Source organism: Chiloscyllium punctatum, chromosome 33, assembly GCF_047496795.1.
Source record: "Chiloscyllium punctatum isolate Juve2018m chromosome 33, sChiPun1.3, whole genome shotgun sequence".
In the NCBI taxonomy this organism is placed as follows: Eukaryota; Metazoa; Chordata; class Chondrichthyes; order Orectolobiformes; family Hemiscylliidae; genus Chiloscyllium; species Chiloscyllium punctatum.
The window spans coordinates 5,435,817-5,450,310 of NC_092771.1; the positions used below are offsets into that span (position 1 = coordinate 5,435,817).

Consider the following 14,494-nt stretch of genomic DNA (forward strand, 5'->3'; position numbering starts at 1 on the left):
GAGTGAGTGAGGCATGATGCAGGAGACATGTGAATTAGGGTGACCAATCCAACTTCATTTAACAAATGAATGTATGACATGATCTTGAGCCCTGTCCTTGTCCTGAGTGTGTTTACTGGGGACAGTTTCAAGGATTTGTTTAGCCTGAAGGTAAACAGTCCAGGAAGCAGCCTTCTGTCTCACCCCATGCTGTCCTCTCCTGGGAGAGTGAGGGATCTTTAATTTCTGTTTACTAGAGAACTTTTTGAAAGTGAGATTTAGATTAGATTACTTACAGTGCGGAAACAGGCCCTTCGGCCCAACAAGTCCACACCGCCCCGCCGAAGCGTAACCCCCACCCATACATCTACATCTACCCCTTACCTAACACTACGGGCAATTTAGCATAGCCAATTCACCTAGCCGGCACATCTTTGGACTGTGGGAGGAAACCCACGCTGACACGGGGAGAACGTGCAAACTCCACACAGTCAGTCGCCTGAGGCGGGAATTGAACCCAGGTCTCCAGCGCTGTGAGGCAGCAGTGCTAACCACTGTGCCGCCCACAATTTACTTTTTGTTTACAAGAATAGAGCAAGCTTTGCTGTATCTAACCTTATGCTGTCCCTGTGTAGCTCAACTGGAATGGTTTGGAGTAATTTAATATGCACAAATTAGGAACCTTCCCAGCTGCTGTCATATTTTCCTCATCCATCCTGTTGCCCAGTGTAGAGCAGCAGACCATGTGTAATTCAACACACTTTTAATGAGGCAAGGAATGGACTATTTCACTCTGATGCAGGAACAGGATTCCTGGTTCAATACACACGCAGTATCATCCATTGTTATGGAGAGTTCAGGAACTGAGGCAGATTTCATCTCCTCTTATACAGAACACTACACAACTAAGCACTACAAAACCAACCACGTTTATTAATGCTGTGTACTTTTTACAAACCCAAGAAGAACCAGAGAGTCTGGAATGTTTGGATATCTACACAGCCTGGAAGCCCAGGATCAGGATAATCGTAAACAGGATTTTCCCAGCTGTAAGCCAAGTGGCTGCAGCTTACTCTTTGGCAACAGCAAAGGGTTTCTCCACCTCAATCTTGCCACAATCTGCAATGACTACGTCCTGCAGTGGTTTGTCTCGGTCGTTCGTCTTCAATTGCTCAATTTTGTCAACAACATCCTGTAAGAAAAACAAAGTGATTCAATCCTCAAGCTACAGAAGAATCTATTCAGCTGATAGTTCGAAGCTCTATACTCAACTATTCCATCCATTAAATGTGCCGTTAAGACGGAGAATGCTAATATTGAGCTCTTCCAATTTGACAGATGGTGGGAATGAGGGTTAACTTTACACTGAAAGGAAGGTGATAGATGCCCTGTGCAGCACTCCTTGGCAGTGCTCATTACTGGAATACATTGTTAGTGCTTTCCAACAGGAGCAAGAGTCTGCCATCGACCAGTAAACCATCTTCATCCACCAGACCCCCAAACACAACACCAATATGCCTTAGGGAAGGAAATCTGCTTTCATTTCTGGTCTGGCCTGCATGTGACTCAGACCCATAGCCTCAAATTGCTCAACAGCCAACAAATGCTGGTGGAATTGGTAGCAGAACTGCTGCAAAGCCATGATGTGCCATGTAAGTCAGCACAGTATCTCTGGAGAAAGTGAGGACTACAGCTGCTGGAAATCAGAATCGAAGAGAAGCACAGATACTCTTCCCCAGACAGACAGAGAGGGAGAAACACTGACTCAGTCAGGAGCAGGATGAAGGAGGGCTTTTGCCTGAAACGTCAACTCTTCTGCTCCTCAGATGCTGCCTGACCTACTATGCTTTTCCAGCACCACTCTCCAACTCAGTGTCTCTGGATAGTGGGGACATGACTGGAACACAGTTCCCTCACTATTGACCCACGGTTTGACAAAGGATGGGAGATAAGAGTGCCCTGTGGGAAACCACTTGCATCTTCTAGTCTCTTTTTGAGGTGATTAATTGTACATGAGACAACCAGTGAAGAACCTGGTACTGATTCTTACCATTCCTTCAATCAGTTTTCCAAAGACCACATGTTTCCCATCGAGCCAACCCGTCTTGGCGGTTGTGATGAAGAACTGGGAGCCATTAGTGTCTTTGCCAGCATTGGCCATGCTGACCCAACCTGGACCATAGTGTTTCAGCTTGAAGTTTTCATCGGGGAAGCGGTCACCATAGATACTCTTTCCTGGAGAGAGGAGGAGGGAGGAACACTCCGTCAGTGCACTCCCCTCATGTGGAAATGATCTTAATGAGGACAGTGAACCCACCCCGAGTGCAGGATAGTGCTTCAGATAGGCTTTTGAAAGACACACTGGGAGACAAAGTCACAGGTCACTGAAGAAAATATGCGAGGCCCTGACCCTTCATGAGTATGTTTGACCCCGCAAAATTCAAAACGCAGACAGACAATCCCAGTTGTCCCAGTGCGCTCTGAGTGAAGAAAGTCAAGTTTAATCTCCGATAACATAAAATCCTGAGGCCAGTGCTTGGGGCAGCAGGAGGAACAGTCATCGTGTAGTAAAGACTACCATCTCCCCACACAGCACTTTATCCACCTGCCCCACACACACTTACCACCAGTGCCATCCCCACGAGTGAAGTCTCCTCCCTGGATCATAAAACTTTTGATAACGCGGTGGAATTTGCTATTTTTGTATCCAAATCCTTTCTGCACAGAAATTAAGACAAATTAATCAAAGGAATGACAGCCCCTGTGTGTCTGAACCTGCAAAATTCAAAACAGACATACAAGCCCAGTCATCCCAGTGTGCTGAGTGAAGTGTCATGTTTAATCTCCAATATCACAAAACTTGGAGGGACAGCCATCGTGTAGTAAATGAATTCAACAACTCACCTCCCCTGTAGCTAGAGCAACGAAGTTTTCAACTGTCTTTGGAACAGTTTTTCCAAAAAGCCCAATCACGATACGGCCGGCATCCTCATCCCCAATCTTAATATCAAAATACACCTGGAAGAGGAGAATCAAACCAGAGTCAGCTCTCACTAGGCTTTGCGCACACACACTTATGGAACAGACTCGCTGCCAGCTCTGACAACGAGGTCTGCAGATGCTGGAGATCGGAGTTGAGTGTGTTGCTGGAAAAGCACAGCAGGTCAGGCAGTATCCGAGGAGCAGGAGAATCGACATTTTGGGCCGGAGCCGTTTGCCTACTCCAAACTACTGGGACCTTACAGCACTTGGAGTGGGGCAACACAGGAGCAGCGTTTTCTGACTTTAAACTGACTTAAAACAGACTGAATTGCGATCAGGGTAAGCAAGCAGTGGAGCACACCGGCAACCAAATCTGCCTGGTTAAGGTCATAACTCAGAATCTGATCCTCGCCACAAGATTACCATGAACCTTTCGCATTCATCTCAAAGGAATACTGCTTCACATATTGCAATCTGTAAGGAGCTGTACAGTAAACACAGCCCACCCTGAGTCTGGAGGTCACTGCGTAATGTGTGGAAATTTTAGCAAACAGTGGAACAAATCGGTGCACAAATACACAACTGATTTAATCACATGACTATTAGCAGACAAGGAGCTGACTGTTACTATTTGCCTTAAGCTCCAGCTCAATTCTGCTGCGCATTTCCAGTTTACACGGGAAACTAAAAAAAAATCCTTCATTAAATAAATCACTGCGGCTGCAGAGGAGGGACTAGTGCAGCACCTCCAGCTAAAAGGAATCAGGGCAGAGCTTGCTAGGACATCCTGCCCTCTGTGGGTTAACAGAATTGAATCACAATAGGAAAAAAATGAGGCTGCACCTTCTGCCCATCCTTCATCTTCTAGACCTCCAATGGATCAACTCAACTCACCTCGTGCCACCCACCTGCCTTCTTCCACAGCCTTGCAATCTCCCTTTAGGTATTAATCCAATTCTACATTGAAAGCCTTACTTAATCCTGTCTCTGCTACACTCTGGAACATCATATTCCTGACCTCAATCGTTGCTAAATTAAAGAGCTGCTCCTATCTCCATTAATTCTTTTATCCAATTAAATCACTGCCATCTCATGTTAATTCTTCCACTAGTAGGAAGAGTTTTATTTTCTCTTTCTACTTCTCAGATTCAAAAGTATGATGGATCTTGAACAAGTCTCCATTCAAAATGAAGGCCCATTCTCTTCAACCTATCCATATATTGAAGTTCCCTGGGAACCACTCATGAACTGTTTCTGTACCCCCTGTAAATACTTTCCTAAAGTGCAGTATTCAGAATTATCGAATACTCCAGTTCAGGCTGCACCGATGTTACATACAAATGTTCCCCTCAAAGTTTCTTTTTCTGGTCCCAGCATCTCAGCTCCTATTCCACAGCAGGAGCTTACAACCTACAGTCAGTCAGTCAGGAGAGATCCACGAGCCTGGTAAAAAGTGCCCGATTTTGTTCTAAAATGACCTGAGTGTTAACAAAGATGCTCAAGATAATGACCAAGAAAAGGAGACTTCCCTTCGTCCTCCAGCTCCAAGGCCAACACTGCAATCTCCTTCATTGTTCAGACCCATGACTCAGGCAGCTAAATCTTCCCACTTCCCCCAGTGTTCTTCCCCATTCAGCCCCGTCCCCTCCCTCTCCCACCCCACTGCCCCTCTCTTTACCGACACCACACTCCCTTTCCTTTCCTGTGGCCACATGGGCTTCCCCTCCTCTACCCAAACCTCCCCTTTTAATACATCCTCCCCTCCCTGCACCCTCACCCCCCCCCATCCTCCCCCCCCAGCACCTCATCCATCCACCCCCCTCTTGCACCCTCATCCATCCCCTCCCCCCCCCTGCACCCTCATCCATCCCCTCCCCCCCCCTGCACCCTCATCCATCCCTCCCCCCCCCTGCACCCTCATCCATCCCCTCCCCCCCTTGCACCCTCATCCATCCATCCCCTCCCCCCCCCTGCACCCTCATCCATCCCCTCCCCCCCCCCTTGCACCCTCATCCATCCCCTCCCCCCCCCCGCACCCTCATCCATCCCCACCCCCCCCCTGCACCCTCATCCATCCCCACCACCCCCCTGCACCCTCATCCATCCCCTCCCCCCCCCCTGCACCCTCATCCATCCCATCCCCCCCCCCCGCACCCTCATCCATCCCCTCCCCCCCCCGCACCCTCATCCATCCCCTCCCCCCCCGCACCCTCATCCATCCCCTCCCCCCCCCTTGCACCCTCATCCATCCCCTCCCCCCCCCCTTGCACCCTCATCCATCCCCTCCCCCCCCCCCTTGCACCCTCATCCATCCCCTCCCCCCCCCTTGCACCCTCATCCATCCCTCCCCCCCCCCCTTGCACCCTCATCCATCCCCTCCCCCCCCCTTGCACCCTCATCCATCCCCTCCCCCCCCCCCTTGCACCCTCATCCATCCCCTCCCCCCCCCCTTGCACCCTCATCCATCCCCTCCCCCCCCCTTGCACCTCATCCATCCCCCCCCCCCCCCCCTTGCACCCTCATCCATCCCCTCCCCCCCCCTTGCACCCTCATCCATCCCCTCCCCCCCCCCCTTGCACCCTCATCCATCCCCTCCCCCCCCCCCCTTGCACCTCATCCATCCCTCCCCCCCCCTTGCACCTCATCCATCCCCTCCCTCCCCCTTGCACCCTCATCCATCTCCCCCCCTGCACCCTCATCCATCCCCCCCCCCTGCACCCTCATCCCTCCCCTCCCCCCCCTGCACCCTCATCCCTCCCCCCTTGCACCCTCATCCATCCCCTCCCCCCCCTGCACCCTCATCCATCCCCTCCCCCCCCACTGCACCCTCATCCATTCCCTCCCCCCCCTGCACCCTCATCCATCCCCTCCCCCCCCGCACCCTCATCCATCCCCTCCCCCCCCCCGCACCTCATCCATCCCCCTCCCCCCCCCGCACCCTCATCCATCCCTCCCCCCCCTTGCACCCTCATCCATCCCCTCCCCCCCCCTTGCACCCTCATCCATCCCCTCCCCCCCCCCTTGCACCCTCATCCATCCCCTCCCCCCCCCCTTGCACCCTCATCCATCCCCTCCCCCCCCCCTTGCACCCTCATCCATCCCCTCCCCCCCCCCTTGCACCCTCATCCATCTCCCCCCCTGCACCCTCATCCATCCCCCCCCCTTGCACCCTCATCCATCCCCTCCCCCCCCCCTTGCACCCTCATCCATCCCCTCCCCCCCCCCTTGCACCCTCATCATCCCCTCCCCCCCCCCCTTGCACCCTCATCCATCCCCTCCCCCCCCCTTGCACCCTCATCCTTCCCCTCCCCCCCCCTTGCACCCTCATCCATCTCCCCCCTGCACCCTCATCCATCCCCCCCCCCCCTGCACCCTCATCCATCCCCTCCCCCCCCCCCTTGCACCCTCATCCATCTCCCCCCTGCACCCTCATCCATCCCCCCCCCCCTGCACCCTCATCCCTCCCCTCCCCCCCCTGCACCCTCATCCCTCCCCCTTGCACCCTCATCCATCCCCTCCCCCCCCTGCACCCTCATCCATCCCCCTCCCCCCCCACTGCACCCTCATCCATCCCCTCCCCCCCTGCACCCTCATCCATCCCCTCCCCCCCCCTGCACCCTCATCCATCCCCCCCCCCTTGCACCCTCATCCATCCCCTCCCCCCCCCCTTGCACCCTCATCCATCCCCTCCCCCCCCCCCTTGCACCCTCATCCATCCCCTCCCCCCCCCCCTTGCACCCTCATCCATCCCCTCCCCCCCCCTTGCACCCTCATCCATCCCCTCCCCCCCCCCCTTGCACCCTCATCCATCTCCCCCCCTGCACCCTCATCCATCCCCCCCCCCCTGCACCCTCATCCATCCCCTCCCCCCCCCCCTTGCACCCTCATCCATCTCCCCCCCTGCACCCTCATCCATCCCCCCCCCCCTGCACCCTCATCCCTCCCCTCCCCCCCCTGCACCCTCATCCCTCCCCCCTTGCACCCTCATCCATCCCCTCCCCCCCCTGCACCCTCATCCATCCCCTCCCCCCCACTGCACCCTCATCCATCCCTCCCCCCCTGCACCCTCATCCATCCCTCCCCCCCCCGCACACTCATCCATCCCCTCCCCCCCCCCCCCTGCACCCTCATCCATCCCCTCCCCCCCCCCTGCACCCTCATCCATCCCCTCCCCCCCCCTGCACCCTCATCCATCCCCTCCCCCCCCTGCACCCTCATCCATCCCCTCCCCCCCCCTGCACCCTCATCGATCCCCTCCCCCCCCCCTGCACCCTCATCCATCCCCTCCCCCCCCCTGCACCCTCATCCATCCCCTCCCCCCCCCCTGCACCCTCATCCATCCCCTCCCCCCCCCTGCACCCTCATCCATCCCCTCCCCCCCCTGCACCCTCATCCATCCCCTCCCCCCCCCTGCACCCTCATCCATCCCCTCCCCCCCCCCTGCACCCTCATCCATCCCCTCCCCCCCCCCTGCACCCTCATCCATCCCCTCCCCCCCCCCGCACCCTCATCCATCCCCTCCCCCCCCCCCGCACCCTCATCCCTCCCCCCCCCCCCTGCACCCTCATCCATCCCCTCCCCCCCCTGCACCCTCATCCATCTCCCCCCCTGCACCCTCATCCATCCCCCCCCCCTGCACCCTCATCCCTCCCCTCCCCCCCCTGCACCCTCATCCCCCCCCCCGCACCCTCATCTCCCCCCCCCCTGCACCCTCATCCATCCCCTCTCACCCCCCTGCACCCTCATCCATCCCCTCCCCCCCCTGCACCCTCATCCATCCCCTCCCCCCCCCCCTGCACCCTCATCCATCCCCTCCCCCCCCCCTGCACCCTCATCCATCCCCTCCCCCCCCTGCACCCTCATCCATCCCCTCCCCCCCCTGCACCCTCATCCATCCCCTCCCCCCCCCCCCTGCACCCTCATCCATCCCCTCCCCCCCCCTGCACCCTCATCCATCCCCCTCCCCCCCCCCTGCACCCTCATCCATCCCTCCCCCCCCCCCCTGCACCCTCATCCATCCCCTCCCCCCCCCCTGCACCTCATCCATCCCCTCCCCCCCCCCTGCACCCTCATCCATCCCCTCCCCTCCCCCCCCCCATCCATCCCCTCCCCCCCCCCTGCACCCTCATCCTCCCCCCCCCCCCCCTTGCACCCTCATCCCTCCCCCCCCCTTGCACCCTCACCTCCCCCCCCCCCCCTTGCACCCTCATCCATCCCCTCCCCCCCCCCCCTGCACCCTCATCCATCCCCTCCCCCCCCCCCCTGCACCCTCATCCATCCCCTCCCCCCCCCCCCTGCACCCTCATCCATCCCCTCCCCCCCCCCCCTGCACCCTCATCCATCCCCTCCCCCCCCCCCCCGCACCCTCATCCCTCCCCCCCCCCCTGCACCCTCATCCATCCCCTCCCCTCCCCCCCCCCATCCATCCCCTCCCCCCCCCCTGCACCCTCATCCCTCCCCCCCCCCCCCCTTGCACCCTCATCCCTCCCCCCCCCCTTGCACCCTCACCTCCCCCCCCCCCCTGCACCCTCATCCATCCCCTCCCCCCCCCCCCCTGCACCCTCATCCATCCCCTCCCCCCCCCCCCTGCACCCTCATCCATCCCCTCCCCCCCCCCCCTGCACCCTCATCCATCCCCTCCCCCCCCCCCCCTGCACCCTCATCCATCCCCTCCCCCCCCCCCCCCGCACCCTCATCCCTCCCCCCCCCCCCCTGCACCCTCATCCCTCCCCCCCCCCCCCTGCACCCTCATCCCTCCCCCCCCCCCCCTGCACCCTCATCCATCCCCTCCCCCCCCCCCTGCACCCTCATCCATCCCCTCCCCCCCCCTGCACCCTCATCCATCCCCTCCCCCCCCCCCTGCACCCTCATCCATCCCCTCCCCCCCCCCCTGCACCCTCATCCCTCCCCCCCCCCTTGCACCCTCACCTCCCCCCCCCCCTTGCACCCTCACCTCCCCCCCCCCCCCCCCTTGCACCCTCACCTCCCCCCCCCCCTTGCACCCTCACCTCCCCCCCCCCCCTTGCACCCTCATCCATCCCCCCCCCCCCCCCCTGCACCCTCATCCATCCCCTCCCCCCCCCTGCACCCTCATCCATCCCCTCCCCCCCCCTGCACCCTCATCCATCCCCTCCCCCCCCCCTGCACCTCATCCATCCCCTCCCCCCCCCCCCTGCACCCCTCATCCATCCCCTCCCCCCCCCCCTGCACCCTCATCCATCCCCTCCCCCCCCCCCCCTGCACCCTCATCCATCCCCTCCCCCCCCCCCCCTGCACCCTCATCCATCCCCTCCCCCCCCCCCCTGCACCCTCATCCATCCCCTCTCCCCCCCCCCTGCACCCTCATCCATCCCCTCCCCTCCCCCCCCCCATCCATCCCCTCCCCCCCCCCTGCACCCTCATCCCTCCCCCCCCCCCCTTGCACCCTCATCCCTCCCCCCCCCTTGCACCCTCACCTCCCCCCCCCCCTTGCACCCTCATCCATCCCCTCCCCTCCCCCCCCATCCATCCCCTCCCCCCCCCCCCTGCACCCTCATCCCTCCCCCCCCCCCCTTGCACCCTCATCCCTCCCCCCCCCCCCTTGCACCCTCACCTCCCCCCCCCCCCCCTTGCACCCTCATCCAATCCCCTCTCCCCCCCCCCCCTGCACCCTCATCCCTCCCCCCCCCCCTTGCACCCTCATCCCTCCCCCCCCCCTTGCACCCTCACCTCCCCCCCCCCCCCCTTGCACCCTCATCCATCCCCTCCCCTCCCCCCCCCCATCCATCCCCTCCCCCCCCCCTGCACCCTCATCCCTCCCCCCCCCCCCCTTGCACCCTCATCCCTCCCCCCCCCCCTTGCGACCCTCACCTCCCCCCCCCCCCCTTGCACCCTCATCCATCCCCTCCCCCCCCCCCCCCCTGCACCCTCATCCATCCCCTCTCCCCCCCCCCCTGCACCCTCATCCATCCCCTCCCCTCCCCCCCCCCATCCATCCCCTCCCCCCCCCCCTGCACCCTCATCCCTCCCCCCCCCTTGCACCCTCATCCCTCCCCCCCCCCTTGCACCCTCATCCCTCCCCCCCCCCTTGCACCCTCACCTCCCCCCCCCCCCCCCTTGCACCCTCATCCATCCCCTCCCCCCCCCCCTGCACCCTCATCCATCCCCTCCCCCCCCCCCCTGCACCCTCATCCATCCCCTCCCCCCCCCCCCCCTGCACCTCATCATCCCCTCCCCCCCCCCCGCACCCTCATCCATCCCCTCCCCCCCCCCCCCCGCACCCTCATCCCTCTCCCCCCCCCCCCTGCACCCTCATCCCTCCCCCCCCCCCCTGCACCCTCATCCCTCCCCCCCCCCCCTGCACCCTCATCCATCCCCCTCCCCCCCCCCCTGCACCCTCATCCATCCCCTCCCCCCCCCCCCTGCACCCTCATCCATCCCCTCCCCCCCCCCTGCACCCTCATCCATCCCCTCCCCCCCCCTGCACCCTCACCTCCCCCCCCCCCCCCCTTGCACCCTCACCTCCCCCCCCCCCCCCCTTGCACCCTCACCTCCCCCCCCCCCCCCTTGCACCCTCATCCATCCCCCCCCCCCCTTGCACCCTCATCCATCCCCCCCCCCCCTTGCACCCTCATCCATCCCCCCCCCCCCTTGCACCCTCATCCATCCCCTCCCCCCCCCCCTGCACCCTCATCCATCCCCTCCCCCCCCCCCCCTGCACCCTCATCCATCCCCTCCCCCCCCCCCCTGCACCCTCATCCATCCCCTCCCCCCCCCCCTGCACCCTCATCCATCCCCTCCCCCCCCCCCCCTGCACCCTCATCCTCCCCTCCCCCCCCCCCTGCACACCCTCATCCATCCCCTCCCCCCCCCCCCTGCACCCTCATCCATCCCCTCCCCCCCCCCCTGCACCCTCATCCATCCCCTCCCCCCCCCCCCCTGCACCCTCATCCATCCCCTCCCCCCCCCCCCTGCACCCTCATCCATCCCCTCCCCCCCCCCCCCTGCACCCTCATCCATCCCCTCCCCCCCCCCCCCTGCACCCTCATCCATCCCCTCCCCCCCCCCCTGCACCCTCATCCATCCCCTCCCCCCCCCCCCCTGCACCCTCATCCATCCCCTCCCCCCCCCCCCCTGCACCCTCATCCATCCCCTCCCCCCCCCCCCCTGCACCCTCATCCATCCCCTCTCCCCCCCCCCCCCCTGCACCCTCATCCATCCCCTCCCCCCCCCCCCCCCTTGCACCCTCATCCATCCCCCCCCCCCCCCCCCCCTTGCACCCTCATCCATCCCCCTCTACCTCCCCATCCCTCCCGGGACTGACCTTGACGGTGACTTTCGGGCCTTTCTTCCTCTCCTCGGCCTGCGAGGCCCCGGGCAGCAGGAGGAGGCTGAACGCGGTAACGAGGAGCGCTGCAGCGGCCACCAGCACCTTCATCTTCCAGCGGGAGACACGCATCCGGGCACCACGAGGTCAGGGGGGTGGGGATGACCCCGCCCGGAAACGGGGACCTGGGCCGACAACGAGGCTTGAGGGGCAGCACCGCCCCTCAACATGGCGGCTGGGAGAGACCATCACAACACCAGAGAGGGAACAGAACTACATAACAAACACTGCGGCAGCACATAGGCTCCTGTCAAACTCGTATTATAAAATAATATATATTTTGTTGTATAGTATCCCCCACGTCAGCTCATATAGTGTCCAAATCTAATGACGGATCTTTAAGCGAACCCCTACCCTCCGAGTGGTCCATGCGAAACCCCAACTTGCCCGATGTACGCGTGCGCCCATATTAGAATGGTCCATTTTGTGTGGCGGGGACACTACACATGATTAACACACATGAACTTCAGGAAATTACGTGAAATCTATGAAAATGTGACATAAAAAGTATTTTATATTTAATTTTAAATTATTATAAAATACGTTAATTTGTTGTAATGTTCCCTTGTTTAGACTTTTCAGAAGTGAATGGAAGATTATCCCCTTTTATTTGTGGTACATCCGGAAACCCTGCCGGCGTGTGCCACGTTACCCATTTGCGATTGGCCACGTGGGCGCCAGCATGGGCCAATCAGAAATGACAGACTGTAGCGATCAGCCAATAGGAAATAGCTGCTCTGGTCTGCGGTTTGTGGACGAATCAGGAAAGTGTGTTGGTGCTGTTGCTGGGCAGATTTGGGTGGTGGGGCAGACAATGGGAGAATCCCCATGACTGAGCTGAGTTTGGAGAGTTTAGATTGGGCAATGATAGTTCACCAAACTCAGCCAATACTGTGCTAACCTGGAGTCAGGTCTTTCAGGTGAAGTTAATAGACTCATAGAAAATAGAACAGTACAGCACAGGAACAGGCCTTTTGGCCTACATATTGTGCTCTCGGTCAGATCCACCAATGTCAAGCCGGTGTTCTTCTCTGACCACTGCCTCCTGCTGGCCGACTGTCACCTACAGGACAAGCAGCAGGCGGGCAAGGGAACGTGGAAACTGCAAAACCTGCACTTGCTGCAGACGTTGGGGGTCGATGTCATGAAGGACCTCAAGGAGGTGAAGGGCCAGCAAGCCTCGCTCTTTGCCTCGGAGGCCTCCAAGATAATCTTCCGGTCCAGGGTCTGCTCGGTGGAGCAGGACGAGACGTGCTCACGTTTCCTCTTCCAGAAGGTGCACAAAGAGAGCTCAGTGCTCAGCAGCCTCAAGGAAGATGGCTCGATTACGTCATCTCAGGCTGACGTCATGAGGATCAGTAAATCCTTCTATGACAATCTGTATGAGGCGAAGCTGACTGATAGCGCGGCCACCCAGTCGTTCCTGTCCTCTATCACCGAGGTCTTAGACGACAGAACACGCGAGAGACTGGACCAGTCACTATCTCTGGATGAGCTGACCAAGACCCTCGAGTCCTTCGAAAAGAATAAAACTCCCGGAAGCGACGGCTTACCAGTCGAGCTCTATTCTGCTCTGTGGGACTTGATTGGCTAGGACCTTCTGGAGGTGTATGTCAGTATGCTTCAGGCAGGTACCATGAGTGAATCCAGAGGAAAGGCATCATCACCCTCATCTACAAGTGGAAGGGGGAGAGGGAGGAACTCAAAAATTGGAGACCAATCTCACTGTTGAATGCGGATTACAAAATTCTGTCAAAGGTAATCGCCAACCGGATCAGGTCTGCTCTGGGGTCGGTGATTCACCCGGACCAAACCTGTGCTGTACCGGGCAGGAAGATCGCTGAGAGTCTCGCACTCCTAAGGGATACGATCGCCTACGTGCAGGACAGAGGGTTGGACACCTGCCTGATCAGCCTGAATCAGGAGAAAGCCTTTGACAGGCTATCACACAGGTATATGAGAGATGTTCTCTCCAAAATGTGCTTTGGGGAGGGAATCTGCAATTGGATCAGACTGCTCTGCCCTCTCTCTCCTGCCTTGTTTGTGTGCTGCATAGAGCCATTTGCCGAGTCCATCAGGAAGGATGCGAGCCTGAGAGGGGTGACTATTCCTGGCAGTGGGGGCCTGCAGGTTAATGTCTCCCTGTACATGGATGACGTCGCCGTTTTCTGCTCGGATCCACTGTCCATGCGCAGACTCATGTGCATATGTGACCAGTTCGAACGGGCCTTGGGGGCCAAGGTCAACCGAGGCAAGAGCGAGGCCATGCTCTTCGGGAACTGGGCCAACCAATCCTCGATCCCCTTCACCGTCAGGACCGACCACCTGAAGGTGCTAGGTATTTAGTTTGGGGGGGCTGGGGCGTGCGCCAAGTCTTCAGAGGAGTGTATCAGGAAACTGAGGCAGAAAGTGGGCCAATGGAAGCTACAGTCGCTCTCCAAAAAACCTGGTCATCAGGTGTGAGGCACTGTCATTGCTATTATACGTGGCACAGGTCTGGCCTATTCCCAGAACCTGTGCCGCTGCAGTCACCCGGGCCATCTTCCAGTTTATATGGAGGTCAAAGATGGACCAGGTCCGAAGGGACTCGCTGTACAAAGATCTGGGCAACGGGGGGATAAAATACACCTAATGCCAGCCCCACCCTGATGACCACCTTTGTGTGTGGCTGCATCAAGCTGTGCGTGGATCCCCGGTACACAAACACCAAGTGTCACTACGTACTGAGGTTCTACCTGTCCCCGGTGTTGCGAAGGGTGGGCCTGGCCTCACTGCCGCGGAACGCTCCAAGTAGTTGGACCGTTCCGTATCACCTGTCCTTCATGGAGAAGCTTATGAAGAAAAACACCTTTGACCACAAGTCCATCAGGAAGTGGTCAGCACGTAGTGTCCTTGAGACCCTTCGGGAAAAGGAGAGGGCGGATCCTGTCGAGCGGTTCCCTGAGCAGACTGTCAAAGCCATTTGGCAGAATGCCTCATCACCAGAACTTTCCAACAAGCACCAAGACATGGCTTGGCTGGTGGTGAGAAGGGCTCTGCCTGTGAGATCCTTTATGCACGCCTGGACTCTCAGCTGCACTGCACACTGCCCTCAAAATGGCTGCGGGGGGGGGGAAACGAGACTGTCACGCACCTCCTTCTGGAATGTGCCTATGCAGAAGAAGTCCG

General features: G+C 59.9%; 1 protein-coding gene and 1 non-coding gene across 2 annotated transcripts; both read right to left on the reverse strand.

Moving 5' to 3' along the window:
• Positions 1–892: 892 nt before the first annotated feature.
• ppib (peptidylprolyl isomerase B (cyclophilin B)) lies at positions 893–11,434 on the reverse strand. Its single transcript, XM_072552801.1, has 5 exons — positions 11,264–11,434; positions 2,884–2,997; positions 2,604–2,697; positions 2,030–2,214; positions 893–1,171 (listed from the first exon to the last, which is right to left on the reverse strand). Exons 1-5 carry the CDS (start codon positions 11,396–11,398, stop codon positions 1,049–1,051), a joined length of 651 nt encoding a protein of 216 aa, XP_072408902.1. The 5' UTR covers positions 11,399–11,434; the 3' UTR covers positions 893–1,048.
• Positions 2,399–2,542, reverse strand: LOC140458631 (small nucleolar RNA SNORA79). Its single transcript, XR_011953627.1, has one exon. It is a non-coding gene; the product is annotated as a small nucleolar RNA SNORA79 (small nucleolar RNA).
• Positions 11,435–14,494: the final 3,060 nt, after the last annotated feature.